This window comes from Heteronotia binoei, chromosome 8, assembly GCF_032191835.1.
Source record: "Heteronotia binoei isolate CCM8104 ecotype False Entrance Well chromosome 8, APGP_CSIRO_Hbin_v1, whole genome shotgun sequence".
In the NCBI taxonomy this organism is placed as follows: domain Eukaryota; kingdom Metazoa; phylum Chordata; class Lepidosauria; order Squamata; family Gekkonidae; genus Heteronotia; species Heteronotia binoei.
In genome coordinates, this window is record NC_083230.1 from 25,938,867 (window position 1) to 25,966,729 (window position 27,863).

General features: G+C 43.4%; 2 protein-coding genes across 3 annotated transcripts in view; both read left to right on the plus strand.

Moving 5' to 3' along the window:
• The window catches only part of CADPS2 (calcium dependent secretion activator 2), a 644,998-nt gene that overhangs the window by 100,952 nt on the left and 516,183 nt on the right, over positions 1-27,863 (plus strand). The window lies entirely within an intron of this gene.
• On the plus strand, positions 23,541-24,644 carry RNF148 (ring finger protein 148). Its single transcript, XM_060244548.1, has one exon. The coding sequence runs from the start codon at positions 23,546-23,548 to the stop codon at positions 24,593-24,595; it is 1,050 nt and encodes a 349-aa protein (XP_060100531.1). The 5' UTR covers positions 23,541-23,545; the 3' UTR covers positions 24,596-24,644.

The following is a 27,863-nucleotide window of genomic DNA, read 5'->3' on the forward strand; positions in this document are numbered from 1 at the left end:
AGTTGTTTAAGTGTACCCACTAGGCATTTTGACCATTGATGACCACTTTGCTTTAGACCATACAAGCTCTTATTAAGCAACCAGTATCCATTTCCAGTACCAGGAATACCTTCTGGTCTCTTTAAATAAATTTGGTACTCCAAATTAGCATTTAGGTATGCCACACAGACATCCAAATGGGTAAAATAGAGTTTTTCTCTAGCTGCCACAGTCAAGGCACTTAGAAGTGAACTGCTCTTTAACGTTGGAGCAAACACTTCGTCATAAGTCTCATTAGTCTGTCTGCAACCTTGTGCTACAAGCCTTGCCTTATACTTTTTTCCCCCAGACTGGTCTGTTTTCACCTTGTATACCCATCTACTGCCTATGGGTTTTACACCAGCAGGTACAGTATCAGTCTCAACATAAACATTTAAACGTTTCAGGGAAGAAAGTTCATCGTCCATAGCAGCCCTCCAGTTACACTGCTCTTCATTGGACAAAGAGAAAATTTCAGTATATTTCTCAGGCTCATGTATAGCAGACATTACAGGACTAAATCTATCAGGAGCTCTTCTTTCACGTGTAGATCTCCTCAATGCAGGCTCATCAGTTGACACATTCCTCCCGGATAATTCCTCACTGGTAGGCTTCTCCTCCATCTCCTCCTCGTCAGGCATCTCTTCTTTTGGGGTTAACTCAGCCGCCTCTTCCTCCTCTGGATTGCTAGGCATCGAGCTGACTTGTAGCCGGATTCCTTGGTCATCCTCAGGACAGAATGCTGGCGATTGGGTGCAACGATCCCAGCCCTCTGATCTTTCCAGAAACGTGGCTGAAGCACTAATCACCACCTCACGACTGTCGAGCGTGCCAAAACGAAAACAGCTCCCGTTTCTCTCATACTCGAGAAACCTCATACATCTAGCCTTCAGTTGGCCTTTACGTCTGAACTGGTGAGGAATATGAACAAAAGCTGTAACTCCAAATACATGCAAGTTTGCCAAGTTAGTTACCTTGTCATGCCATAGACTTGCTGGTATTTTGCCAGTAGATGAACACCAAACTCTGTTCAGGTTGAAGTTGGCACAGCACATAGCCTCTGCCCAAAATCTCCAGGGCATATCTGCATCACGTAACATACACTGGCACATGTCTTGCAATGTACGGCCTCTTCTCTCACAAAAAGCATTATGGGTATGTCTGTATGGAGTAGTCAAACGGTGCTCAATTCCAAGCTCTGCAAACAAACTTTGAAAATGTTTATTAACAAACTCAGAGCCTCGGTCAGAAATAATGCATGCAGGCACATTTCCAGTTTTTCTCTTAACAAACCTTAGCCAATTCTGCATATTTTGAAAGGTTTCTGTTTTAGCTTTCAACAGGTAAACAAACCCATACCTTGAATAGTGATCTTCTATGCTTAATACATATTTGGCCCCGCCTACTGACTCCTTAAAGGGCCCTATCAGATCTAGGAACACTAGGTCAAGAGGTTTTTTACTAGTAAATTTACTTGGAGTACTCACAGGAGCTTTTGTAGACTTCACAAGCTTGCAGATTTCACAGTCAAGAAATTCCTTGCAAGGTTTAAGACTAATGCCTTCTGCCTGTTCAACAGTCTTCTTTAGAGCAGGAAAACCAGCATGCCCTAATTTCCTGTGTAAAAGATGACAGCAATTATCATGCACTGGCTTATTTACACAGACATTATTACACGTTTGTACCTTGGTATGCAAGAAGTATAAATCTTCCTTCAGCATAGCCTTTACACACACACCGTCTCTGGTGTTCTTCAGCTCACAGCACGAGGTGTCAAATTGCAGTTTGAAACCTTCCCTGCACAAAGCAGACACAGACAGCAGATTCATCTTAAGTGAAGGAACAAAACCCATTTGAAGCTCCTTCCTTAGGCTTGGCAGGAACACTTTCCCTATGCCAAAAACAGTTGCTTTAACTCCATCTGCCAAAACAACAGACTGGTTATCAACAGGTGTGTAAGTAGTGAACAAACTCCTCTCTCTACAGAGGTTCTCCGACGCTCCGCTGTCAATTAGGAAAGATTGAGTGTGATTAGTTGACTTACCAGTAGTAACGAGATGCACATTACCACTCTTATCAGCAGACCACTTTTCAGACCGTCTCTCTTTCCCTTTCTGGCCTTGACAATTCCTAAACAAATGTTTAGAAGAGCCACACCGGAAGCATTTCTTCCTTACAGCCATTACATTACCTGTTTGACAGTCAGGATCCTCCTTAACAGTAAATCCACTGCCCCTCTCTGGCTTATAGACAGGCTTTCTCTCTGCACGTAGAGAGGAATTGGACTGTCTCTTGCCAAATTCATCAAGAAGCCGCCCAGTTAGAGATAACATATCTGCATTAGCTGCCAACCTGGTATGCAGAAGCTTCCTCACCAGATGTATCTGAGAGCCGACCATTCCTCGGATGTAAATTTGCTTCAAAGCATTCCAGCAGTCATGAGCCTTCTCCAGTCCTGCTATATGGTCCAGCTGGGAGTCGTCTAAAGAAAGACCTATTAAAGACACAGCCTTAACATCCTTTTTACGCAAAAGGTCTGCAGCATTTCTGTCTTCAGCAGCTGCTAACAACCCCCGTAAAGGAGCAGCCACCACCTCCCACAGCTCTTGGTGCTTTAATAACAGACTGACCTTCTGGGACCACGTAGCATAGTTAGTCCCGTTCAGCTTAGTAATGCTGAGCCCAGAGAAGAAAACAACATTTGCAGCTTCCATCTCTACTACTTATCACTGGACACCTGGGCAATTTGGCAGTCTGCCTCCGTTTCTTCCAAAACACTGTGTTGCCTCCTCTGTCTTCAGAACAGCAGCACCTCTAGAAACACTGGGAGCTCTGGGCCCAGAACCAATGTTAGAGAATTTTGCACGCAGCAGAAGAGCTGAAGGAGAGGAACAGGCAAACACAGGAATTAATAGACAAGAGAAACAACTGCATTCAATGGTAGATATATTTACCAGGATAGTATCCAATATTCAGAGTCGTTGCCAGGCCAAGGTCATACACAGTAATCAGTACACACTTCAGTAGATAACAGTATACAGCAGTAAGTATACACAGCACGATAGATAACAGTATACAGCAGTAAGTATACACAGCACGATCCAAGCACAGTAGCATAGGATCCAACACCAGCAGTGTTTGCTGCCACCCAGACAGTGAGCCTCACAGTACCCACAATCCTTACAGGCAGACTGAGCAAGCTCACTGAGCTTCCCTAAATACACATGCCAATCATCAGGGTTGCATCAGCTTTGTGATTCAGCACAAAGCCTAATTACAGGTGAGGTCATCCCACCTTACCTCAGTAACAGGTAACAGCTGGACCATGATGCAGCATGACTCAGCATGACATTGCAGAAACAACATTACTATTACCTAAGATGGAGTCAGTCAGCCATTTTAGGACTGAGTTCCAACAGGGATGCAAAGTAAGTCTTCTTTGTGGCCCGGACTTCCATTGCATAGGTCCGCATAAATGATCTATAAGATGTTCTCGTAGCTTCGTCACGAGTGCATCGCCACTGTCTCTCTAGTTGTCTTAATCACTGTTTCATCGATCGCAGCTTCGGGATATACCAAGGAGCGGATCGTGAATGAGGATGTCGGGGAGTGATCTTGTCAGTGGCTGCAGAGAGCTGGCTATTCCAGATCTCCGCAAGCTCATCCGAGTCACCAGAGGGCCAGGGATCCCGTAAAGCCATTTGAAGCCACAGAGGGTCTATTTGGCTTCGTGGGCGAGCCAAAACTTGCTCATCGCCTAAACGGGGTAGAGGTGGAGTATCCACACGGGCCTTCAGGGCATAGTGGTCAGACCATGGCCCTGCCTCGGCAGAAATCTGATCCACTGCAACTCCCGTCGCAAAGATCAAGTCCAACATGTGCCTGGCTTGATGCGTGGGTGTTGTTATATATTGGGAGAGTCCCAGTGCTGCTATGGAAGACACTAGGTCCGTCGCCCAAGTGGATGCCGTGTCCTTGACATGGACATTGAAGTCACCCAGGACTATAAGTCAAGGATGCTCCAGTGCCCAGCCTGCTACAGCCTCCATCAAAAACGGTAAGGCACTGGCTGGTGCATTAGGCAGACGGTACACCGGCCAGATTGCCATATTCTCCCCAACATCACGCATCAGGCCAGCACACTCTATGCCCGTGATCTTTGGAGGTGGAAGCGCCCTGAAGGAGCAGTCCTCCCGTATGAAAAAGGCCACCCCTCCCCCCGCCCACTAGTCTGTGCCTAGTGAAGAAAGAAGAACTCAGGCGGGGCTACTTGGGAGAGAGCTACCATCTCCCCGTCCCACACCTAGGTCTTCGTCACGCAGGTCCATGTCCTGCCTAATTAGGAAATCCTACAGGACTCAGTCAGTCAGTTTATTGCGGCTCTAGGCCAATCAACAACAACAACACAACTCATCAATAACAGTACAACACAACACCAAGCTAAAATATAACATAACAATATAAAACTATGTACAACCATCAAAATAGTAATAAAATTATCTGACGTAGGCAACACTTAACTAAGGGCATCTTCTTTCAAATACAAACAGCATTAAATTTCTTCCTGTCAAGGTCGGTAACATATAGAAACTTAGCAAGATCCAGAGAAAGTTGATCACTCCCATCTCCTAAGAGGAAGTAAATGACTTGGGCCTGATTTAAAGATTTAGCGAGCATTAGATGGTTCCGCAGAAGTCTGTACCTTGCCTCTGTATGGAAAAGACAGTTCAGAATGAGATGGGGAACCGTATCGACCTCCTCCAGGCCGCATGGACAGATCCTGTCTTCTAACGGGATCTTGTGGAAACGGCCCCTCAGTACTGCTGTGTCAAGAATGTTCAGGCGTGCCAAGGACAGCATCCGCCTGATCTTAATTGGCTGTATCTTTTCTAGATACCTGGCACATTTAAGATCACTTGTAAAAAAGGTTGGGATATACGTCCCCCCAACTTTGGCCAGAGATTGTTTTAACTCCAATTCCAGTAATCGGTCTCTGATAATTACTTTTGCCCCGTTCTTGAACATGAGGGCTAGGGAATCAATATTCAGATCACATTCCTCTAGTTTGGAATTTAATTTCCTCAACCAATTACTAACAAATGAGTCATAGAAGATTTGATGTACTATATCATCCGGATTCGCCAGCACCCTTAGAAGGAGACTCAAACCTCTATTCCACATTACTGTGGAGAGGCTTGGAAGCCCCGTTTCCAGCCTATTTGCAATAGATGAGGCATATTTTGGCACCTGTAGGATACATCGTACAAACTTCGATTGAACCATCTCCAATTTAGTTATTTTATTATACAAGAAAATCTCAGCTCCGTACATTAATTGGGGTATAACCTTAGCATTGTAAACCTTAATCGCCGCTAAGGCGTTATAAGCGCCCTTGGAAGTGTAAAACTCCTGCAGAGCAAGCGCTGTGCGTTGGGCGTTACAGTGTACGTTGTCAATGTGCCCTTGGTAAGATCCTGTATGATGAAAAACAACCCCCAGATATTTGTATGTTTTAACTTGTTTCAGTTTTTCATCATTGAAACGCCAAATCATTTCTCTGAATCTTTTAGTGAAGACTATAATTTTAGACTTGTCCCTGTTAACGACTAGATCAGTGTCCAGACAAAAGAGAGAAAGCATTCTGAGCGACCTACGCAAACCAACTTGGGTTCTTGACAGTAGTAACACGTCGTCTGCATACATCAAGATGGGACTGCGGTTTTATTATTTATGGACCTGGCATTGCACAACCCCAGGAATGGGGGCAAGTATTTTCACTTGGCCCCCATACCTGCTATCCTTGGGATGGTATGCAGGCTGGAAGGGGAGCAAGCCCTTCTGTGTCTCAGTCTCCTGTTCCAACTTTGCCTGCTCACACCGCTGTACTTTCCCCTCCCCAGGAGCACTGGAATCCCCTGACCAGATATCTCTTGCTGATGGTCTTCACAGAGTCTCAGATCACCAACAGTATGCACATCAATGTATCCTGCTCCCCCCACCCACTCAACCTAGCACTCTATCAGTTAATATTTCTATGACCTAGCCAAAACTTATTCCTACTACTAATAGGACTCCTACTCTTTTCTCAGACATGCTCTAAGTTTAACCCAGGCTTGAGGAGCTATAGAGCAATTAACAGACTGCATTTATTGCTTTGTGGCACTCTCACCATCATTCTTCATTTCTGACATGATTATTGACTTTTGCTGTTTTCCAGCACAACAAATGGTAACTAAACCCAACTGGTTTTTCTTTGAATTTGTTAACTATTGGATTCTAACTTTGCTATTGGATTCTAACTTTGTACTATTTTGCACACTTAACCACTACCCACCAACTACATGTAACTCTGCCCGCTGTACCCCGTTTCATCGTCTGTTGAAGTGTGCATGCATATGAAAGCTTACATTCTGAATAAATTGTCTTAAAAGTGCTACCGGACTCCAACTTAGTTCTTTTGCTTAGACTAACACGACTGCCCACCTGGATCTATACCCAAGGCAGGGTTTGTGTCGAAAAGTTAGGTGTATACTCCAAAGAGATCACCCCAAAAGGAGAAGCAGCTCAGCTTACGGGGGGGGGGGGGGCTGACTTGACATAGAAAGCTGGGGTAGTAAAGTTACTCCAGGTCCCGAAAACTGGAACAATTCTACCAATGCAGGGTGTGTGTAGGAAAGCAGACAAAACAGGCAGAGAAGACCCTGAAAGGAAAAATATCCCTGTGTGTGTAGGAGAAAATGGCAGAGAAGCTTCCTCCCCTGAAGTAGCCCAAAAAGAAATAAAAAAAAAAAATAAGGGAAGGAGCAATCCTCCAAGGCTTAATTGAAACCCAGATGGGCGGTGTGAAATGAAAAGAAAGGAAACCAACCATCCAGGAAGAGCAGGAAAATCCCCCCAAACAAATAGCAGCCCATGTCAAAACAAGAGAACGATCCCTTCACAGGAAACAAAGAAAAAATGGCCAAGGAACCCAGGGCAAGGGCAAGCCCTCTGAGCCCTGACTGTATGCAATCCTCCCTCATACCCAGCAAAACTCTTCATTCAACTTCAGTCTTTCTTTCCATCTCTGACTGACACTTCACAAAGGAAATGTGCACTTCCTTCAGACTTAAATAGCATCTTGAGTCCCATTGTGATGAAAGGGAGCTCTGTTATTGTCAGGCAACAGTGCCTGACATGCTTTGGGTGGGTCCCTATTGGTGTTTCCATGGCTGGAAAACATCACCTCCACTGTTGTCTAGCATTTCTGTGACTGGTTTAATCTGGGTTGGTTTGTTTTTCAGTGCCAACCTGAGCCATGCCCTAAAGCTTGAAGTTTATTCTCAGACTACATGTGTGCCAAACGTTGTGTCCCAAGTTCTGATCTGGCCAAAATTCAGCCCGAATTTTGACTTATCATGTATATGCCGTGGTATATGCCGATCCCTAGTTCCATCCTTTGTAAACGTGTAACATTTAAAATGGGGGTGTCAAACTCATTTGCTAGGAGGGCCGGATCTGACATAATTGGAACTTTGTGGGGCTGAGCCACGCGTGTCCTAAAATGTAATGCCAGAAAGTGGAGATATGGACTTTATAAAGGACACAGGCAAACATAATAAAATATTATTGTTTTAACTTAATATACAAACATGCTTAAAATTCGTGCAGTATTTTGCTTAAAAAGGAAAGGTGGGAGAATAGTGGGATTTTGCAATGCAGTGTTTTGTTTTTTTTTAAAAAATACCTAACATATTTATAACATTTAATAACTACCTCTCTACTATGCAGAACTCAAGGCGGTTTACAATGTAATTAAAACAACAATAATGCAAAATGTATAAAAGGCCACAATTTAAAATCTCAGCGCTGCAAATAATTGTTTTAGTGTTTTTTGTTTTTTAAAAAAAGCCCTAAATTAGGATATGCAGTCCTAAATAAAACTGTCTTTAGCTGTTACCTGAAGATTGAAAGAGATGTGGCCAGGTGCATCTGCATTGCAGTTTTAAAAATAAAACATCAAGAAAAAGCACAAGGTTCACAGCAGAAAACTAAAAATATAAAATGCTCTGAGCTTGGGAAAACAAGGCATTGCAAACTTCTCTCCCTGCCCTGGGGTCTACTCAGATTAACAATGGCTCTCCAGTGTAATATTCCCCTTTGGCTGTGAGTTCCCAAGTTAGGGTTCTCACTGGTCACTAGTTCTCATGTCCATTGAGAAGAAGCGATGCTGGCTCAAAGCATCAACACTTTATTTGCAAGGACACAACTCCAGGAAGCTTCAGCTGGCCATAGGAACACTGGGAAGTTTAACTGAACTCCACTCCATTGAAACACATAGACAAAGTTGCAAGGAAAATGCGGAGTGGATTTTCCATTCACATTTGCTCTGCTCAGAAGCCTGAATGGAAAATCCATTCCGCATTTTCTTTGCAGCTTTGCTTTTTGCTGTAGCCTCTGCAAAGAGAAGGAGCTGGAAAAGTCAGCAGCCTTGGAGCTTCAAAGGGTGAGTACAGGAGGGGAGAAGAGAGTTCTGCAGGCCTGATTGAACCCCTATATGGGCTGGTTTGGCCCACAGGATGAATGTTTGTCACCCCTGATTTTAAAAAATGGGATGCAGATGCTAAAATGGTCTTTATTTGAAGGTAATTTCTGAGGGTAGCTGTGTTGATCTGCAGTAGAACAGTTAGATTTGAGTCCAGTAGCGCCTTCTCAGAGGCCAACGAGATCGAGACATCTCCATTCCTACCTGCATCTTGACAAAGGGACACTCAAAAGCTTATTCTGAAAATCCTGTTAGTTTCAAAGGTGCCACTGGACTCAGATCTAAATTTGAAAGGTAGTTTGGCAGAAAACTCTTGCCTCTGCATTGACAACATGGACATGAATTATGGATCTACACCGCTGAAATGATCATTGGGTTGTACAATCTGAAATTGTTTTTAATAGGGGAAAAGTTCTCCACAGTCCTTACCTTCATCATGTGAATAGCCCTGAGGCTGAGATCATAATAATAATAATAATAATTTTTTATTTCTATCCCGCCCTCCCCGCCGAAGCAGGCTCAGGGCGGCTCACAGCATAAAACACACATTACATCAGTTGCAATTATAAAACACGGTTAAAACAATTACAAAATATTAAAATTCACATAATAATATGGCGTTATAACAGATTTCAATAAATTTCAGCAGTAAAAACATTTCAAGAGTAAAAGCATTTCTAGCAGCATATCTAGTTTTGTCACAGTTTTCCACTAATTTTCGCTAGTTGAAGGCCATCCTGAAAAGGTGGGTCTTACAGGTGGGTCATATTAACAGATGATAGACACAGTAATAGGACAGCTTTAGGTTATGTAGGCCATTTAGCCAATAGCCTTTCAGTATTCAAATTAACTGGTCCATTGTTTGTTTCTCATGGGATACCCCAAGTTTCCTTACTTAATATGGCTGTTCAAAGGATAGGTTGATCCCAGAAAAATCTCTCAAACTGAAACACAGAAAGAAATGTTAGTTTCCTGTGCATTGGGTTTTTTTGAAGACACTCTTTGGCATTGGCAGTTTGGTCATGTGATCCACTCCTTGGATATTTATTTTTGCCTTTTGTAAAAGGCAAACAGGAATGAAGCTTCATGATAACTGCAGAATAAAGGTTTCATCTTGGTGGAAACTGGCCTTCAGCCTTTCCCTGATGTTTGGCCTGCCCCACTCCCAAGCTTCAGGTACTTCTGACTGTTATACAAATGTAACATTTATTTGGAGGAAGTGGGCCATGTCAGAAGTATATTATCCAGCTTTGTTTGAAGAGATGCTACCGTCAGAGAAGATGATTGGAGAGCTGGTGGTACCAGAGGGACAACCTAAAGATGCTTGTAGCACAGACACCACCTTCAGCATACCACCAGATACTGAGACATGGATTGCTTTTGTCACGAGGGGAGGCTGCACTTTTAAAGATAAGATAAAGGTAGCTTCAGGAAAAGGGGCTTCCGGTGTTATCATCTGTGATAATCTCTCTCCAGGCAGAGATATCCTTATTTTGTCTCGCAAGGATGCAGGTGATATTGTTGCCCTCATGATGAGCAGCCTGAAAGGGAAACAAATACTACGCTTGATTGAGAAGGGTATTCGAGTAACAGCAGTCATAGAAGTGGGAACCGTACCGTGCTTTTGGAAGATCTATTTGTGTGCCTACTGTCTCATTTTGACATTTGTAGCCTACTTCTTATTATGCTGTTCTCCAGGACTGATGACAGCAAGACACGAAGAAAGGAGAGCGCGCACAGCAAAAACTGAACTCTGTAAAGCTCTTCATTCGCTTGAGGTGCGCAGGTTAAAAAAGGGTGAAATTGATCTAGCGGAAGAGATTTGTGTTGTGTGCTTAGAGACGTACAAACAGAGAGAAGTGGTTCGGATTTTAACTTGCAGACATGTATTCCACAAGAGATGTATTGACCGCTGGTTGTTAAAGCGTGGGATTTGTCCAATTTGCAGTTGTGACATTCTCCAAAAAAACTGAGAAAGATGTTACACCATTAAGAAATCTAGCATCCTTTCACTTCCAGGACCATGTCAGAAGTTCCCTAGACAAAAAATGGTGAAGAACTAATTTTTCTGACAGACTGGTGATATGTTCTAGTGCTACTTTTTTGCCCTGTGTGATCATTAAAAGAGCTATGTGGTCATTCAGATTTCATACCGTTTATTTCACAGAAAATTACAATTAGTGCATAATTGTATGGGAGGGTTATAATTAGGCTATGAATGAATCTTTCCAATTCTGGAAACGTTTTATATAAATAGCAAAATATATTTTCTCAGAAAAAAACTCAATTCTGAAAGCTTTGGTTAAGAAATCCACAAGATTTATTTATTTTTTGTCACGTGAATAGATTTTAAAGGAAGAATATTCTGAGAGGGAGTATAAGGAATGTGTAATAGCCCCTTTCGTTTTTACTTTGGTGACATTCATTGGCCATTTTTAGTGCTGGTGTTCCTGATTAATCTGTTTGTTTTGCACCATTTCTGTACCATTGAAGTACAAATAATGTTGGAAAATGTGTATATTTTTGTTCCAATGTGTTCTTTGTGTCAGTTCCCATAAAATGCAGACCCACCAGTCTGATTTGCTCAAGGGGGACGATCAAATCAAACCGAGGGAAATCAGAAATTCAATAGCATCTCTTGATAATAGTGGTATTACAAAATCAGCAAAAAGTGGTATCAGCAAAAAGACAAATGCATTAAAATATAATGCTGTATAACCTCCTGTGACAGACAGCCATTCCTATGACTATGAATCTGATGTTTTTCTTTACTGTAAAACTATACTGGTCCCAGTCCAGCATCAGTGGTATAGAACCATGCACCTAGACATATTAGAAAAGGGTGACTGAATTTTCCATTTTCTTGACTTTGGAAGCACAGAGAAGGTACAGTAGTGAACACATTGCGCAGATCCTCCATTTGTTTGCAATCTGCTACTGGTTTAAATTCAAGGTTCTAGTATCACTTACAAAGACATTATTTGCCTTGGGACCAAATGCCTGCAGGCCCTTTCTCTTGCTGTGTTCTGCTGAAACAGCACTGTTAATTTCAGAAAAAGCCTTTTTGAAGGTGCCATGCTGCAAACAGGTAAACTTTGCAACTGCCCATTCACTTACATTCTGTGATGGTTCCCACACTATGGAGTGCCCTGCATGAGCTTATCAGGAACGCCCCCATGCATAAATCTCCAGGGATGGTCACAACTGATATATCAACTTAAGTTTGCTTAAAGGCTCTCTTGGCCAAACTCAGAACCTGACCATTCAAAAGCCAAGGCAGGCACAAGAGGACACCAGGCTCCTAAACTGGAATAGTCAGGGAAAGTACAACCTTATCCAGCACAGACTGTAGTCATTTACATGTTCAGTTGAATATCCAGCTAGCAGTAACTCTTATCTGGATTAAAGTTCAGTTTCCCCCCCACTCCATTAAGTCCCTCATGGACTAGAAAATTTGCTATAGAGTTCAGCTGAATGAGAAAGAGTGAGCAGTAGACCTGGATGTCATCTGTATATTGATGGCACTTCATCTGAAAGATCCTGAAGCTTTTTTTACCAGGCATATTTTAAAGAGTCCCCCCCTTGATTAATGTGGACTGGAAGGTATATATGTAATACTATGTACATGTGAAGCCACTCAGTTCCTCTGTATTGTCTTTACATATGCATATGAGCTCAGCAAGAACTAAGGCCAATTCTGATGTCACAGTGGCTGCAACTCTGTTACAGATTCCAGAAGTGCACACTAGGCAGTGCAGTGGCCTTGTTTGGTTTGTTGGACTCATATGTGCCATGTTTAAAGTATGCTCTGTATTTTAGAAGCTCAGCACAATTTCTGTGCTTTGAAGAAAAGCTGGAATATGTGGCTTAACTTGAATCCTTCAGTGCATATTTTGGGATTTGATCCATAGGTGACTAAGGACAGGTGACATTGTATGTTTTTTTTTAAATCAGGTACAGTTATAAGGAGAAGAAATCCCTTGGTAGCATCCCCCTTCTGCTCATACGTTGAGAGTTACCCCAAACAATACAATGGTATTTTAAAAGATGTGTGGATGAGAATATTTGAGTGGTTCATAAGGCCACCTAATTATTGCTTTTTTCCTGCTTCATGGATTAAATTAATAATTTAAATAGTGGTATTGGTTTGCCTTGATTTCGTATCAAGTAAATAGCAAAGGTAAATTCATCCTGTTAAATAAGCCTATTGACTTGCTGCTTGTACACCATTGTTTTTGTAAACTGTTTGCTTCCTGTAGTGGTTGGGTAATTAACATTACATTCACTTGGAAACTTAAATTAAACAAACAAACAAAACCTAAATGCAACCGTCTGTTAAAAATGTACTGGTAGCAGTGTTGATACCACAATATATGAGAGGGGATCCTGGCCGCTTTTCCCAAAGAGTTGTCACTGTGTTGTCAAAAAAAGAAGAAGAAGAAGAAATGTCAAGCAGACTGTATAAATGAGTGGACTCTAGTCTGGCATGATCTGCTGTCATCTGGCTGCCACTTTGTGTCTGAATTTCCAAACCAAGGATGCATACCTAGGATATCTTATTGGTTAAAGCATGGCTAATCAGTGTTACATGATCCAAGTACATATGAACATATGAAGCTGCCTTATACTGAATCAGACCCTCGGTCCATCAAAGTCAGTATTGTCTACTCAGACTGGCAGCAGCTCTCCAGGGTCTCAAGCTGAGGTTTTTCACACCTATTTTGCCTGGACCCTTTTTTGGAGATGCCAGGGATTGAACCTGGGACCTTCTGCTTCCCAAGCAGATGCTCTACCACTGAGCCATCGTCCCTCCCCAAAGTAAGAACTCTTGCTGGAGAACCATCTTGCTGAATCAGGCTTTTTCTTTATTAGCTGTGTTAATCTGTTGCAACAACTGTAAAAAGCAATCTTGTGACACTTTTCTTTCAAAAAGTCCAAGCAACCAGAAACATTTGCTCAATTTGCCGAGATTGGCTTCGTGGACTGTGGTTTTTCTTCTGCCTTCCTCTGGTATAAAAGAGTCCAGTACGTGGTAGAGCAGGGGTGTTGAGCATGCAGTTTGAGGGCCAAATCAGGCCCCTGGAGGGCTCCTATCAGACCCCCGAACAACTGGCTGTCATCTGCTTTCTTCTCCCTATATCTTGCTTCCTTCTGCATAACAGCTTGCTTTGCAAGGATTGCTCAATTGCACAGCAGAGCTACTGATCCAAGCCTTTCTTCCTTCTATTGGCTGAGGCTCCTGCTCGCCCCCTCCCCCCAGTCCCCTGGGGAAGGAAGAGCCAGAGCTTCCTTCACCAAGTTCCCTGGATCCCATGGGAGAAATACAAAGAAAGCATCTTTAAGACCAATGAGTGCTGACATTTTAAGCATGTTTTAAGTTTTTTAAAAAAATATATTCGTGTTTGCCTGTGTTCTTTATAAAATTTATATCTCTGCTACCTAATCTTAAATAGGTACACACATGGCCCAGCCTGACATGGCTCGGCCCAACCCGGCCCAACAAGGTCTCATTTATGTTAGATCCGGCCCACATAACAAATGAGTTCGACACCCCTGTGGTAGAGTATGTTGTCAGCCTAGTTTAATAAACCTGATTTTTCCATTCTGAATGAGACTCAGCCAAAGACAAATCAATACGAACTTGGCAGAGGAAATGGGTGCCCCCTCATTCTCTGTTTTCTCCAGGCTCCAGCCCTTCTTTTTCATGAAAATATCAATTCATTGTCAAGAAATTTCACTACTCGGGAGAGGCAGTCTCTTAATCCTACTCAGAATGTATGATAAATGGCAATGAGAATACTTCCCTTGCTTCCCAGTAATTGTGCATGGCAGGAAAGGAGTCAAGTTGTTTCTCAAGAAAGGGGAGCACCCCGTTCTAAAGACCTAACTGTAAAACCTGTGCATAGCCATTCTAATGGGTTATGATCCAAATTCCTAAGAACTTCTTTCCTTCCTGTGATCTTTTACAGATGGCAGTAATATTGTGAATTTGATTAAGGAGCAAGTAATCTGCCACTTTAACTGTTGGAGAAGAAGATCCCATCCCTACCCTTCTAAAAGGTGTAGAACTATAGTATATTGGTTCCATTTAGGAGGTGACTTTTATAAGCGGTAAACTTTTCCTAAATTGTTTCCATTGCCTTAGACAACAATTCTTCCATCTCGACCACATTCCCTGATTTTGTTTTAAGAATCTTTGTTGTAGATTGAATTAACTACATTGATTGTTTTGTTGCCTTAGATGGGTTTTGTTTGCTTGTGCTGTTTTTCCACTTCTTCAGTCCGAATCCCTTTGTGATATTTTGTTCTGTTAGGGAGTTTTGCTGTTAGACGGAATTGTTTTATCATACATTTTGCTCAGCTCACTGGTTGACTGGACAGTGTTTCTCATACCTGTAATCTACCCAGCCCCACTCTATTATTCTATTTTATTAGGAATCTTTGCTGTAACATTCAGTTTTTGTATCGTATTTTGTAATTTGCTTGCTGATTGAATGAATAGTTCATCTTAGTATTTGTAATCCCTCTTGAGTTCCAGTGAGAAAGGTAGGCTAATAATTTAAAAAAACAACAACAACAGTAACATGGGGTCCATGAGACTCATGAGAGGGTCCCATCTCCCCACCCACTCACCTGCTGAACCCAGTGCAGAACCTGGACTTTCCCCGGCTGTGCCACCACTGGGCCCCGCACAGAATCCCAGGTTGCTGGGCTGCCACTGCAATTCAGGCAACAGTCTGTGAAAGTTCAGTGTTGAAATGTAGAATATACTCTATGGACATTGAAAGCTAAAGAACCTTATATATGAACAAAGAGCAGTCCCTTAAGGAACAAGTCACAGTAAGGCTGATTTTTGTAGAATCATGACTTGCTCATGAGTCATGAGTAGCAGCAGAGGCTGGTAAGGTTCCTTAAAATACAGATCTTTCTCATACGACGTGGCTTCTGGATCATGCCATCATTTCATTCATGATCTTCATTAGACAATATTTCCTACCAAAGCTGAATACTAAACACGAATAGCAGCCTACAGTAAACCCAATATATTATCAAATTTCCACATGCATAGCCATCTATGAACATTTACAGGCACCTACCAAAATGTGTATCCTCTTATGGTATTAGTTGAAGCACCAATCTTACATTAACAGTGACTGAAATTCAAATAGTTCTTCTAGGTATAGTCTCTCTTAATGAAATCATGAAGCACTAATCATTTATAGACTAGTCTCATTAATGAGTAGCAGCTGTGAAACAAAAAGTTGGTCAGTACCCTGAATTTACAGGAGACAGCATTAATCTACAAAGAGCCTAGTTCTCATAAAAAGGACATGAACAAGAATTAAGTCCATAGGGGGCAGCTTTAGAGAATATCCTGAATATACAGTAAACAAAGCATATTTTCAAGCATATGTATTTAAGTCTGATTAATTTTGTCCACAATTTTTCGTAATATACATGGTACACTATATGGAAGCTTGTGCTCAGGGTGAAAGAGCAGAGCGAAAAAGTTTGAAATGCAACATCAAAAAAACTAAGATCGTGGCATCTGGCCCCATCACTCCTTGGCAAATAGAAGGGGAAGACATGGAAGTAGTAACAGACTTCACATTCTTGGGATCCAAGATCACTGTAGATGGTGACTGCAGCCATGGAATTAAAAGATGCCTGCTCCTTGGGAGGAAAGCTATGACAAACCTAGACAGCATAATAAAAAGTAGACACATCACACTGGCGACAAAAGTCCGTATAGTCAGAGCAATGGTATTCTCAGTAGTAATGTATGGCTGTGAGAGTTGAACCATAAGGAAGGCCACACTGAAGACTAGATGCTTTCAACTGTGGTGCTGAAGAAGACTCTTGAGAGTCCCTTGGATGGCAAGATCAAATCAGTCAATCTTAAAGGAAATCAATCCTGGCTATTCCTTGGAAGGTCAGATATGGAAACTGAAGCTCAAATACTTTGGCTACCAAATGAGAAGGGAGCACTCACTGAAGAACACCCTGATGCTGGGAAAGATGGAAGGTAAAAGAAGAAAGGGACAGCAAAGCATGAGATGGTTGGACAGTGTTACCGATGCAACAAACATGAATTTGAGTGAACTTAGGAGGGCGGTAGAAGATAGAAGGGCCTGGCCTGATGTGGTCCATGGGGTCGCAAAGAGTCGGACTTGACTGTGCGACTGAACAACAACAAAATATGGAAGCTTGCTAGGTGACTCTCTGACTGGTTTACCTCACAGAGTTGTTGTGAGGACAACATAGAGGAGAGGGGAATGATGTAAGTCATTTTTGAGTCCCCATTGGGGTGCAAAGTATAAATGAAATAACAGAGTTCAATGTTTTTCATATTATAAAGTTGAACTTCATATCCAAATATGCTGCTCATCTTGTGGTGACTGTATGAATCTGGTTCTCTCCAAGTGATACACTTTGTTTTGCTTATTACAAAACCTGTGTTTTCTGTTTTCAGCTAATTTTTTTCCTTTTCAGACGGCAAAAAAGACCTGCTAAGTAGGGATGGGTACAAACCAGGAAAACCTGAATGTCCCAAACCCAGCTGCTCTGCCAAACTGGACCAGTTCAGGATGCAGTGCAGTGCGAGATGTCAGGCATGGGTTCAGATGTCTATAGAACCCAAGCATGGGTTCAGATGTCTATAGAACCCAAGCATGGGTTCAGATGTCTATAGAACCCAAGCATGGGTTCAGATGTCTATAGAACCCAAGCATGGGTTCAGATGTCTATAGAACCCAAGCATGGGTTCAGATATCTATAGAATGGACCCTGTGCGAACTAGAGGCATCAACCCCACAATGGATCTCCCTGAGATACCCTGCTACATGCCCTTCATGGGGATTGGATTTTTGGAGAGTCTGAGTTATGGACCTCCAAACATGGTGCCCCCAAACAAACCCTAGGGAGAGAGGGATGGATGGTGGACTCTGCAACCAGTTACCCTGCAAGCATTGTGGGCAAAAGGGGAGGATGTGAGAGGACTGTGTGGCCTGGACAGGGAAAGTCCTTTTCGGGGAGATGATGGGCACAGGTTCTGGAGTTTATAGAATGGGCCCTATGTGAGCTCGAGGCATCAAACTAATGGTGGAGCTCCCTGAGATGCCCCCCTACATGCCTGAGTTGGGAGGTCTTAGTTACAGCCCACCAAAGAAGTGCTTGTTGAGAAAATGTTGCCAAGTGTGGGTTCTGAACCATAGAGTGGACAGGATGGACCCTGTGCAACCTAATAGAAGGGAGACATCAGTCTTGCAGCAGACCTCTTCAAGATAGACACCCCACTGCCCCCTTGGACGCATGCGGATGGATGTGTCCATGGCTGGGCCCATCCTCTCTCCATTGACCAGATGAATTCAGGGCCAACCCCCTCCACCCTGGACTGGAAGCTACCCACACAGTAGGTAGCCTTAGCACAGGACAGGGCCAATCTTCCTGCACTGCCTGGGCCCAGGAGCCACCTGCATGGCAGGTGGCTGATTCCCCAGGCCCACTCTTCTTCCACAGGGGAGGGCACAACAGCTCCCTGGCCAGGCCTAAGATTCACCCACACTGTAGGAGGTTTACTCTACAGGCCCACCCCTCCCACTGCAGGCAAAGTGAGTTCAGGTCAGGGCCAACCTGAACCTCCTGCTGTGTTGACAATGACTGCTGGCCAGAAATGTGTGTTGATGACATGTTGCCATGAAGCCCCCTCTGGTAATTGCAGACTGGGTCACCACAGCATCCCGCACTGGATGGTGCCTTGGCTTATGTTACCATAAAGCTTTGCACACATACACTGCATGTTCTTCACAGCAGCCTGATAGTCTGAGCCTGGTAAGTGCCTTATCTGTGAACGGTGGAGGTGGCATGGTGGCCAGGGCACAAGGGGTGGTGGCTAAAGTTGTGGCCCAAAGGGAGCAAAGACGCAAAGAGGGAAAGAAAAAGATACAGAAAGACCACGCAAACTTCAGGACAAATCCCTGATTAAGAAATTGGCCATGTGGTCACTGCAATCACCTTGACAGTGACAACAGTCAGACTCTGTGCACTGCCACAACAGCAAACAAACAAAGCAACCAGTCACCCTGCAAGCATTGTGGGCAAAAGGGGATGGATGTGAGAGGACTGTGTGGCCTGGGCAGGGAAAGCAGCCATGGGAAGGAAGACAAGTTGCCATGGGAAGCAGGACTTGTTTGGCCTGCCTTGGGGAATTGGCCATGGCCTCACAATGGACTCACCTTGCTTCTGGTGCAACTGGAAGAGGATAGCTGGTGGGTAATGAGTATTGGAGGACCTGTCCAACTTCCAAGCATAAGTTTTCTCTGGTCACAGCACACCCCTCAGTGAAATTTGAGGTTGACTGGAATCAGGAACCCCCTGAACTCAGCACACTGGTGGGGATTGCATAATGCCCTGCAATTACCTTTCTAGTGGTGTGACTCGAAGGGGATGGATGTGTAGGCCACATAGCCTGAATGGAAAATGGTGCCATGAGAATGAATTTACTTCCCTCTGGAAGTCAGACTTGCTCCCTGCACTCATCTAGCCTGCAGGACTAGTGACAAGGGTGGCTAAAAGCCATGGCACTTGTGACATGACACCCACGTGCCTGAGGAGGGTCATCTGTGTCCTCTAATCAGTTACATTGTCAATGTGGAAATGGAGCCATGAACATGAGGAGGCAGAATGTAGAAGCTAGCAATGCCTTTCTGCAATTGGCAATCTGAACTGACTCAGTCATGGACAACCACCCTATGGTGTCCATCAACTACTGATGACTCGAGGCAGGTTCTGATAAGAGTAGGCATGGGTAGCCATGCACTGTGATTTCCTTGGGGGGGGGGCAAGTTACAGGATGACTCAATGCTCAGCCCATCCAGTGCAATGATGAACACCCTAAGCCAACTGCCAATAGACCATAGCATCTTAGAGAGAGCAGATCATGAGAATGGAGGAGCCCCTATTGGAACAAAGCTTGAGGTATACTTGATGGGTTCCTCCACAGCCACCTGCCTTCCTAGTAGAGTGGGAGGAAATGAGAATTTTGTGGAGTTAATGACCAGGTGGCAAAAGGAAGGATGTGGCAAGGTGGCTCAAATCGACCTCCCAAGACTATGCAGCTGGGATTCAGATTGGCTATGCCCTGAAGTTACCTTCTCAACGGGGCAAAAAGGAACCTGCCCCAAATTATGAATCCCAAATACTCTATGTTGGACTCATTTTCCCCATTTGGGCTCTGCCTTGCAGCTGATATCAGGCAGTGCTAGCGCTGGAGATTCATATCTACAGCTCACTAGAAGCTCAACTGCTTTCTGGCATTGGACTGGGGAGTGCTGGATGAGAGCATACTGATAGAAGCAGGAGCAGTAGGGAGTTGGGAATCTTGGGATGTGGAAGGGGAGGATGTATCTTCACCACCGCTCTCCAAGTCACTGCTGTCATTATTCTTCTTTCCAAACAGAATTTCATGCCGCAGCTTAGGTGATAGTGCTGAAAATTCTCGAGCAGCAGTTAAGACTGAGAGCCTTGTGAACATGTATGGAGCAGTGGAAGTGGGTGCCAAGACCCCGATGATGTGCTGGGGAGGCAGTTCTCATTGCCCATAATCACCTGGCACAGAGGGAAGTGACAGCATCCTCCCACAGCCACAAGTGTGTAACCCTTTCCACCCTCTCTCATGGTTCCAGAGACCTGAACAAGCAAGCACCCAACCCAACTGCAGCCCAGGAAAGTTGATCAAGTCAGTATTGGCAAGTTCCCAGAGAAGGAAACAGGCAGGCAGGGAAGCAGGAAGACAACCTCAGATTTATGCCCTTCCCAGAGGAGAAGCAGGCCAGTTGCAGGGAGGTTTCTAACTAGGTGTGGACAGCTGGGCACTGAAGTCACTCCCTGAGACTGAAACATGGTCCCCAAGGCAAGCTGACAAAGACATCACCTCCAAGGAAAGCAGGTTGATATGTGGGGTGTTGAAATGGAGAGCTGGGAGTAAATGGAAGTCACCCCAGTTATCCTGGTCTGGAACAAGTCCCCCAAGGCATGGTGGACGAAGGAGAAAAACTGGTAGGCCGACAAACACAGATCATCCCCAAAGAGAAGCAGGATAAAGGAGTTTCTAATTGAGAGCTGGGCAGTACAGTGGTCACCCCAGTTACAGTAGTCGGGAACAAGTCCCCCAAGGCAGGGTGGGTGGAGGAGGAATTGAGTCAGGTTGACAAAGACAAATCATCCCCCAAGGACAAATGGGTCAGTTGGTGGGGTCTAATGGAGAGCTGGACAATACAGCTGTCACCCCAGTTACACTGATGTGGAACAAGTTCCCCAGGGTAGGGTAGATGGAGGCTGGAAGGAGGCAGGCTGATAAAAACAGATCACCAAGGGGAAGCAGACTGGTTCTAATGGAGAGCAGCGGCTAGTAAAGACACACAGAGATCACCCCCTGCTCCCAAAGCAGCCCAGTGTGTGTGCATGTGTGGGACAAAATGGCAGAGATCTAAGTTTAAGTCCCCTCCCCTTCAGCCTCCCCCACAAATCCTCAAAGAGCAAGCCCTCATTTTACTGCAACCCAAAGTGGGGATGGTGAAATAAAATTTCACACTAGACCTTTAATCCTGATTTAGCCCCATCCCCACACTGACATTCTACACTAGAATCAGAGAAACCAACTGTATGACTCTATGATTTTAGCGTAGAATGTCAGCTTGGGGACAGGGCTAAACCAGGATTAAAGGTAGGGTTGCCAATCCCCAGGTGGGGGCAGGGGATCCCCCAGTTTGGAGGCCCTCCCCCCGCTTCAGGGTCGTCAGAAAGTGGGGGGAGGGGAGGGAGGGAAATGTCTGCTGGGAACTCTTATTCCCTATGGAGATTTATTCCCATAGAAAATCATGGAGAATTGATCTGCGGGTATCTGGGGCTCTGGGGGGGCTGTTTTTTGGGGTAGAGGCACCAAATCTTCAGTATAGCATCTAATGCCTCTCCCCAAAATACCCCCCAAGTTTCAAAAAGATTGGACCAGGGTGTCCAATTCTATGAAGGAAGGAATTGAAAAGGTGTGCCGTCCCTTTAAATGTGAGGGCCAGAACTCCCTTTGGAGTTCAATTATGCTTGTCACACCCTTGATCTTGGTTCCACCCCTAATGTCTCCTGGCTCCACCCCCAAAGTCCCCAGATATTTCTTGAATTGGACTTGGCAACCCTAATTAAAGGTCTAGTGGGGAAAAGGTGTGGGGAAAAAAGAAAGAGAAACCATTAAGGACCCTGACAGCAGGAAAGTCCCACTAAACAAATATGCTATGTGAAATTAGACGAATTCAGTCCCAATTTTTCCACCCTTTTCAGCAAACAAACAAAAATCCTGAATCGCAACACAGAAGAACCCAGGGCAAAGCAAAGCCCCCTGGCCCCTGACTGAGTAAGCTAGCTAAGTAACCCCCTTACACCCAGCAGCAAAGCTCTTGGTCACAAGTACACTGTTTCCATCCAAAACCACACCACCAGCAAAGGGAACACCCACTCATCCTACACTTGTATAGATCTGAGTCCATTGCAACAAATGAGAACTCTGTTATTGGCAGGCAGCCGTGTATGTCAGGCTTTTGAGGGCCCTATGGTGTTTCCAAGGCTGGAAAACACCAACCCCACCATTATTTAGCATGGGTTTTGTTTTCTGTACCACCCCAAGCCATGCCCAACAGCTCTGAGATTCATTCAGAGACCACATATGTGCTGAGTTTGCCTCCCCAGCCCTGATCTGCCCAAAATTTGGCACACATTTTGGCTTGTCATGCAGTTCATGTCTATCCCTAGTGCTAAGATAACATAAAATGATGCAGTTTGTTCTGCTCACGCATGCTCTGGGTCTGGTGTTGGCTATGTTCACAATTTGGTTTGTAGCAAACTAAGCAATTTTTATGTTGCATGAACTTGCTGAATAATTTTTTTAATGCCAATAGGTTATAAATTATGCATGTTACGTTGCTAAAGCAGTAAGATAAGTTTATTTTTTAATAAGAAATAAATAAATGCATGTATTTCAGCTTTCCTTAGTTCCTTCCTTCCCTCTCCCAACTTTGGATTTTCCAGTCATTTTATCTGTTTGGGGTTTGCACTTGTGGGATGCTTGTTTTGAAATCCATAGCTCATTGGCATATAAAGAGAGATGTGCAAGCAGCCTGTTTCACATTTTACCAGTTTTCACGTTATTTGTGACATGTACAGAGATGGGGATGTATCAGCACCTTTCTGTGTTTTCCCTTGGAATGCTAAAAATATTCATTAGTTCTGGTTGCAGCTACCAGAACTACCATTCAGGTACAGGATTGTACAAAGTGCATGTACTATCATCCTAACTTAGTGAGATCTGAAACCAAGTAGCTTTAATGGTATAGTTTTTGTACCCCCAGACTTCTCATAAAGGATTCACATTCTAAGCCAGAGTTTTTAGTAAAGCTCCAAAATTTTTATATTAATTTATGCATCATTTGAGGATTCAATCCTAGTTGGAAACAAATATGTATATTTGAATGCTGAGTCAGCCAGATTGTATGTAGGTCTCTCTCTCTCTCTCGGCTTGACTTCGCGAACGAAGATTTAAGAAAGGTGCAGTAGTCCACGTCTGCTGCAGGCTCGCTGGTGGCTGACAAGACCAATGCGGGACAGGCAGGTCCGGCCACAGTGGCTGCAGGGAAAAGTCTGATTTGGGGTTGGTGCTGTAGCAGTACGATTCTGTATGTAGGTAACATAGTGGTAACTGCCAAGAGTTGTCCATGATGTCACAATTTCATTACTCAACAATGAACTACTTCACTCAAGGCAAAAAAGTCATTGTTTCTTTTTGATCCTGCAGCAGAAAAGTCTACAATATCTTTAGGCAAATCCTCTGAGGCCTGTTTCTCCACAATTTTTAGATTTTCTTTTTTTTAAAATGCCCTCTGTTCATGGCTCTGGCGTATTGACAATTTTTGTTTTGTTCTGATTTTTTCATTCTGTGGCTGCTTGGCTGAGACCAAAATGATTTTGCCTGGGCCTACTATTCAGAGACAAGGGGTAACATCATTTTGTTCCCTACATCTTAGCATCTGTCTCCTGCTCATGCATAACTCACAAGCCGATGCCTTCTGGATAGCCAATCTCAAGATATCATTTCATGTAAGAAACACAACACTGTGGGAGATTGCAGAAACTGGGGTGTTTGGCAAAGCCTCACCTTTGAAGAGAGTTACTGGAGTTGTGGTGCCTCCAGAAGAATTGCACCAAAATGCCTGTAGCTCCTTAACCAATTTTGTTAAGCCAGTTGACTCCATCAGTTGGATTGCTCTCATCATGAGGGGACAGTGTTCTTTTGGGAAAAAAATAAGTGTGGCTGCAGAAAAGGGAGCTGCTGGAGTAATAATTTATAATTCTCCTGGCACAGGCAATAACATATTTCCAATGTTTAACTTTGGGGCAGAAGATATTGTAGCAGTTATGATTGGTAACCTGAAAGGCATGGACATGTTGCATTTGATTCAGAATGGCATCCAGATAGGAGTAACAATTGAAGTAGGAAAGCGCCATTACCCAGGGCTGAATCGTTACATATGCTCCATTTTTGTGTTTGTGGCATTTATTCTGGTATACTGCACCTATCACTGCGTTGGGAAGCTGAGAAGAGCAAGGAATCCAATTGAGAGATGCCAGGAAGTACTTGACATCACAACAAACATTAACCAGCTTGAGCTTCGGACACTGAAGGAGGATGACAAGGAGGTTGGATCGAATAGTGAGATCTGCGCAGTATGTTTGGAAACATACAAGCCTAAAGACGTGGCACGTGTTTTACGTTGCAGACACCTTTTCCACAAAGTGTGTATTGATCCATGGCTTTTAAAGAACCAGACATGCCCTGTATGCAAATGGAACGTGCTTGGAGCAGCAGAAAGTATTAGAAATGAAGCAGAGCCTTTGGGTATTCAAGAACCAAACGAAGCTCCTTCTAGTGCTCACTTGCCTAATGACGGGGCCAGCTGTGAATCATGTGGAGAAATACCAAGCAGTTCAAGAGCCCAGTCTGGAGAGTAGCTTTTTCATGCCTTGCTTCAATAAAGACCAGACTTGTGTTTGAAATAAAATTCCACTTTGGTCTCTCCACGAATATGGATTTTTGTTCTTGTGTGAGCTTTATGCATTTCTCTACTTAGTGTGATGAGTGAAGTTAACTACTTTAATACACTATTAATACACTCCCACAGTGAGTTCATGAGATTTTAGGCTAGATCTCCATTTCTGAGGCTGATACCTCCAGCCCAGATAGTTTTGTCCTGAAAAAGAATTGTATCACAGATGTGACTGATTTAGAGCTAAGATTGTTCAAGAATAAAGTTTTTTCTCCATTTTAGGTCTTTTGGAATTAATAGCAGACAGCAAAAGTAATATCTATGGAGCATGAGACCTGAGAGCAAGAGAGGAAACTTTTCTTAACAGGATTTCACATGCTGAATTTCCAGGTTGGGTGGTTGCTGGGAGTAGAAAGATGCTGAGCAGGAAATGTATGAAGTATTACTGCTGTAGCAGAGATCTTACCCTCAGGCACCTTTGGCTTTAGGCTTTTGCCTTCCATTAAAAATTCCCATTCCAAAAATTACATTTAACACTCCAGGCCAGTCTCGGCTTGGCGTCGCGAACGAAGATTTAAGAAGGGTGCAGTAGTCCACGTCTGCTGCAGGCTCGCTGGTGGCTGACAAGACCAATGCGGGACAGGCAGGTCCGGCCACAGTGGCTGCAGGGAAAAGTCTGATTTGGGGTTGGTGCTGTAGCAGTGCGATTCTTCCTCAATCTCCTTTTGTCCTCAAGACCAGCTATGCGTGCGTTCTCAAAGGAAGAGACAGCCTGGTGGATGGTGTGCCTCCATGCTTTGCAATTTGAGGCTAGGTCAGACCACTGGTGATGGTTGATGCGACAGGTGCCAAGGGATTTCTTCAAGGAGTCCTTGCACCTCTTCTTTGGTGCCCCTCTATTTCGATGGCCGGTAGTTAAATGATCCTTCTTCAATCTCCTAAATCTCCTAAGTAGGAAGAATCGCACTGCTACAGCACCAACCCTAAATCAGACTTTTCCCTGCAGCCACTGTGGCCGGACCTGCCTGTCCCGCATTGGTCTTGTCAGCCACCAGCGAGCCTGCAGCAGACGTGGACTATTGCACCCTTCTTAAATCTTCGTTCGCGAAGCCGAGAGAGAGAGAGAGAGAGAGTTAAATGATAACATCCCTTCCTTCTGATTTTGCTGTGTCCTTGGTTAACCATCAACTAGTTTCAGTTTCAGTTTATTTCAGTTTATATCCCGCCCTTCCCACCGAAGCGGCTCAGGGCGGCTTACAACATATAAAATCTAACGTAAAGTTTGGTTTTAAAATACATCAGTTTGCAACAGTTTAAAACAATAAAATAGTAAAACATATAGAACAAACTAGGCCATCAATGAGATATAGCTTGTATGCTTTGCATAGCTGGCTATGTTTAACACTCTGCAAGAACCACTCTGGTATACTTAATCATGTGTGCTAATAAGGAAATGGGGGCTGGGGAGAGTGGAGCTGCAGCGTCTAGTCAGTTTAACTGGAAACTGACCAGAAGCACAGGGGCTGGGGAATCATGCCAGTGCCAGGCTGTCTGGACAAATGAACCAAATTCAAACCAAATGACATGCCAAGAAAAAGGGCTGGTTTGTTTCATGTTCGGGTGTGGCAGAATTACGTAAACCAGTTCAGAACGAACCATGAATCGACCATTTTTAGCATGAGTCATGATTCGTGGTTTGGTTCATGTCCATCCCTAGTCCATCCCTTTTATTAATTTATATTATCATTCTTAAAGATCTGACAATGCCTTTTGAACAAACAGGCCTGTGTTGAATGTTCTCACTTTCCCATTTTTCAAGCCAAAAATAATGCTGGGAGGAGAGGCATGTTCCCCAGTCACCTCAATAGTGAGAAATGGATCAATTTCAATCTTTTTCTGTTCATTGTTTTGATCAAATGGAAAAAAGAGCTCTCTGTCTCAAAAAAGTACAACAGGGTAATGTACAGGTGGAAAAAAATGTACCATAAAACCATCTTGGACTGACTGAAAATTAACAAATGTAAATCATTATTATTTTAATCATGTTTTAAATAGTATAAGGTGCATAAAAGAGGCATGTAAAGATGAATAAGCAACAATTGAAAAATGATTCAAACAGAATCCCCCCAAAACATTGAGCACATAGCTCCAAGCAAAGCTGCGTAGAAAGCAGCATAATGGTATGGTAGCAGTTATTTTTTTCTGTTCTTCAGATATGCATAATTATTACTTTTTTTAAAAAAAAAAAACATTTTTATTAACAAAGTACAGAACAATGAATTATAAACTTGTTCTAATACCAAAAGGCAATCCTACTTTTCAGCACCTGTATTTTGTTCCCTTTTGTATTCTCTGCCCTTGTTTTGGTGACCCTTTTGTATTCTCTGCCCTTGTTTTGGTGACAAATACAATGAATTTAAATGGGGATCAATGTAAAGTGACATTTCAATTTTACTTTATTTACATCATTTCAAAATTTCTATTTATCAGCTGTTTACAAAGCAGTTCATATCATCCAACGTGAACTGCCCTCAGATTATCAAAGCAAATATAATGGAGTGGACTTTGTTGAATCAGGGAATCACACAGTAAGCAGGTGACATCGCAATGCTATGTATGGATCAGGGGAATGCTGTAGACTTAGTTTATCTTGATTTCAGTAAGGCTTTTGATAAGATTCCACATAATATTCTTGTTGACAAGTTGGTAAAATATGGTTTGGATCCTATTACTGTTAGGTGGATCTGTAACAGGTTGACAGATTGCACCCAAAGAGTGCTTGTGAATGATTCCTCATCCTCTTGGAGAGGAGTGAATGAGTGGAGTGCCTCAAGGATCTGTCCTGGGACCTGTTTTGTTCAACATCTTTATAAATGATTTGAATGAAGGAATTGAGGGAATCCTCCTTAAATTTGCAGATGATACTAAATTGGGAGGGGTAGCAAATACAGTAGAAGACAGCATCAGGATACAGAATGTTCTTGACAGACTGGAAAACTGCGCTAAAACAAATACAATGAATTTAAATGGGGATAAATGTAAAGCTATTTACATTTAGATAGGAAAAATCATATGCATAATTAATTATAGGACGGGGAGACTTGTTTTGGCAGTAATATGAGTGAAAAGATCTAGGGCAACAGAAGTATAGTATCCAAATCAAGTGAAGTGATGGTATCGCTTTACTCTGCTCTGGTTAGACCACCTAGAGTAGTGTGCTCAGTTTTGGGCAC

Bases quoted from the DNA above. Each gene is read 5' to 3' on its own strand.
- RNF148 (XM_060244548.1), top strand. From the start codon at position 23,546: ATGATTTTGCCTGGGCCTACTATTCAGAGACAAGGGGTAACATCATTT.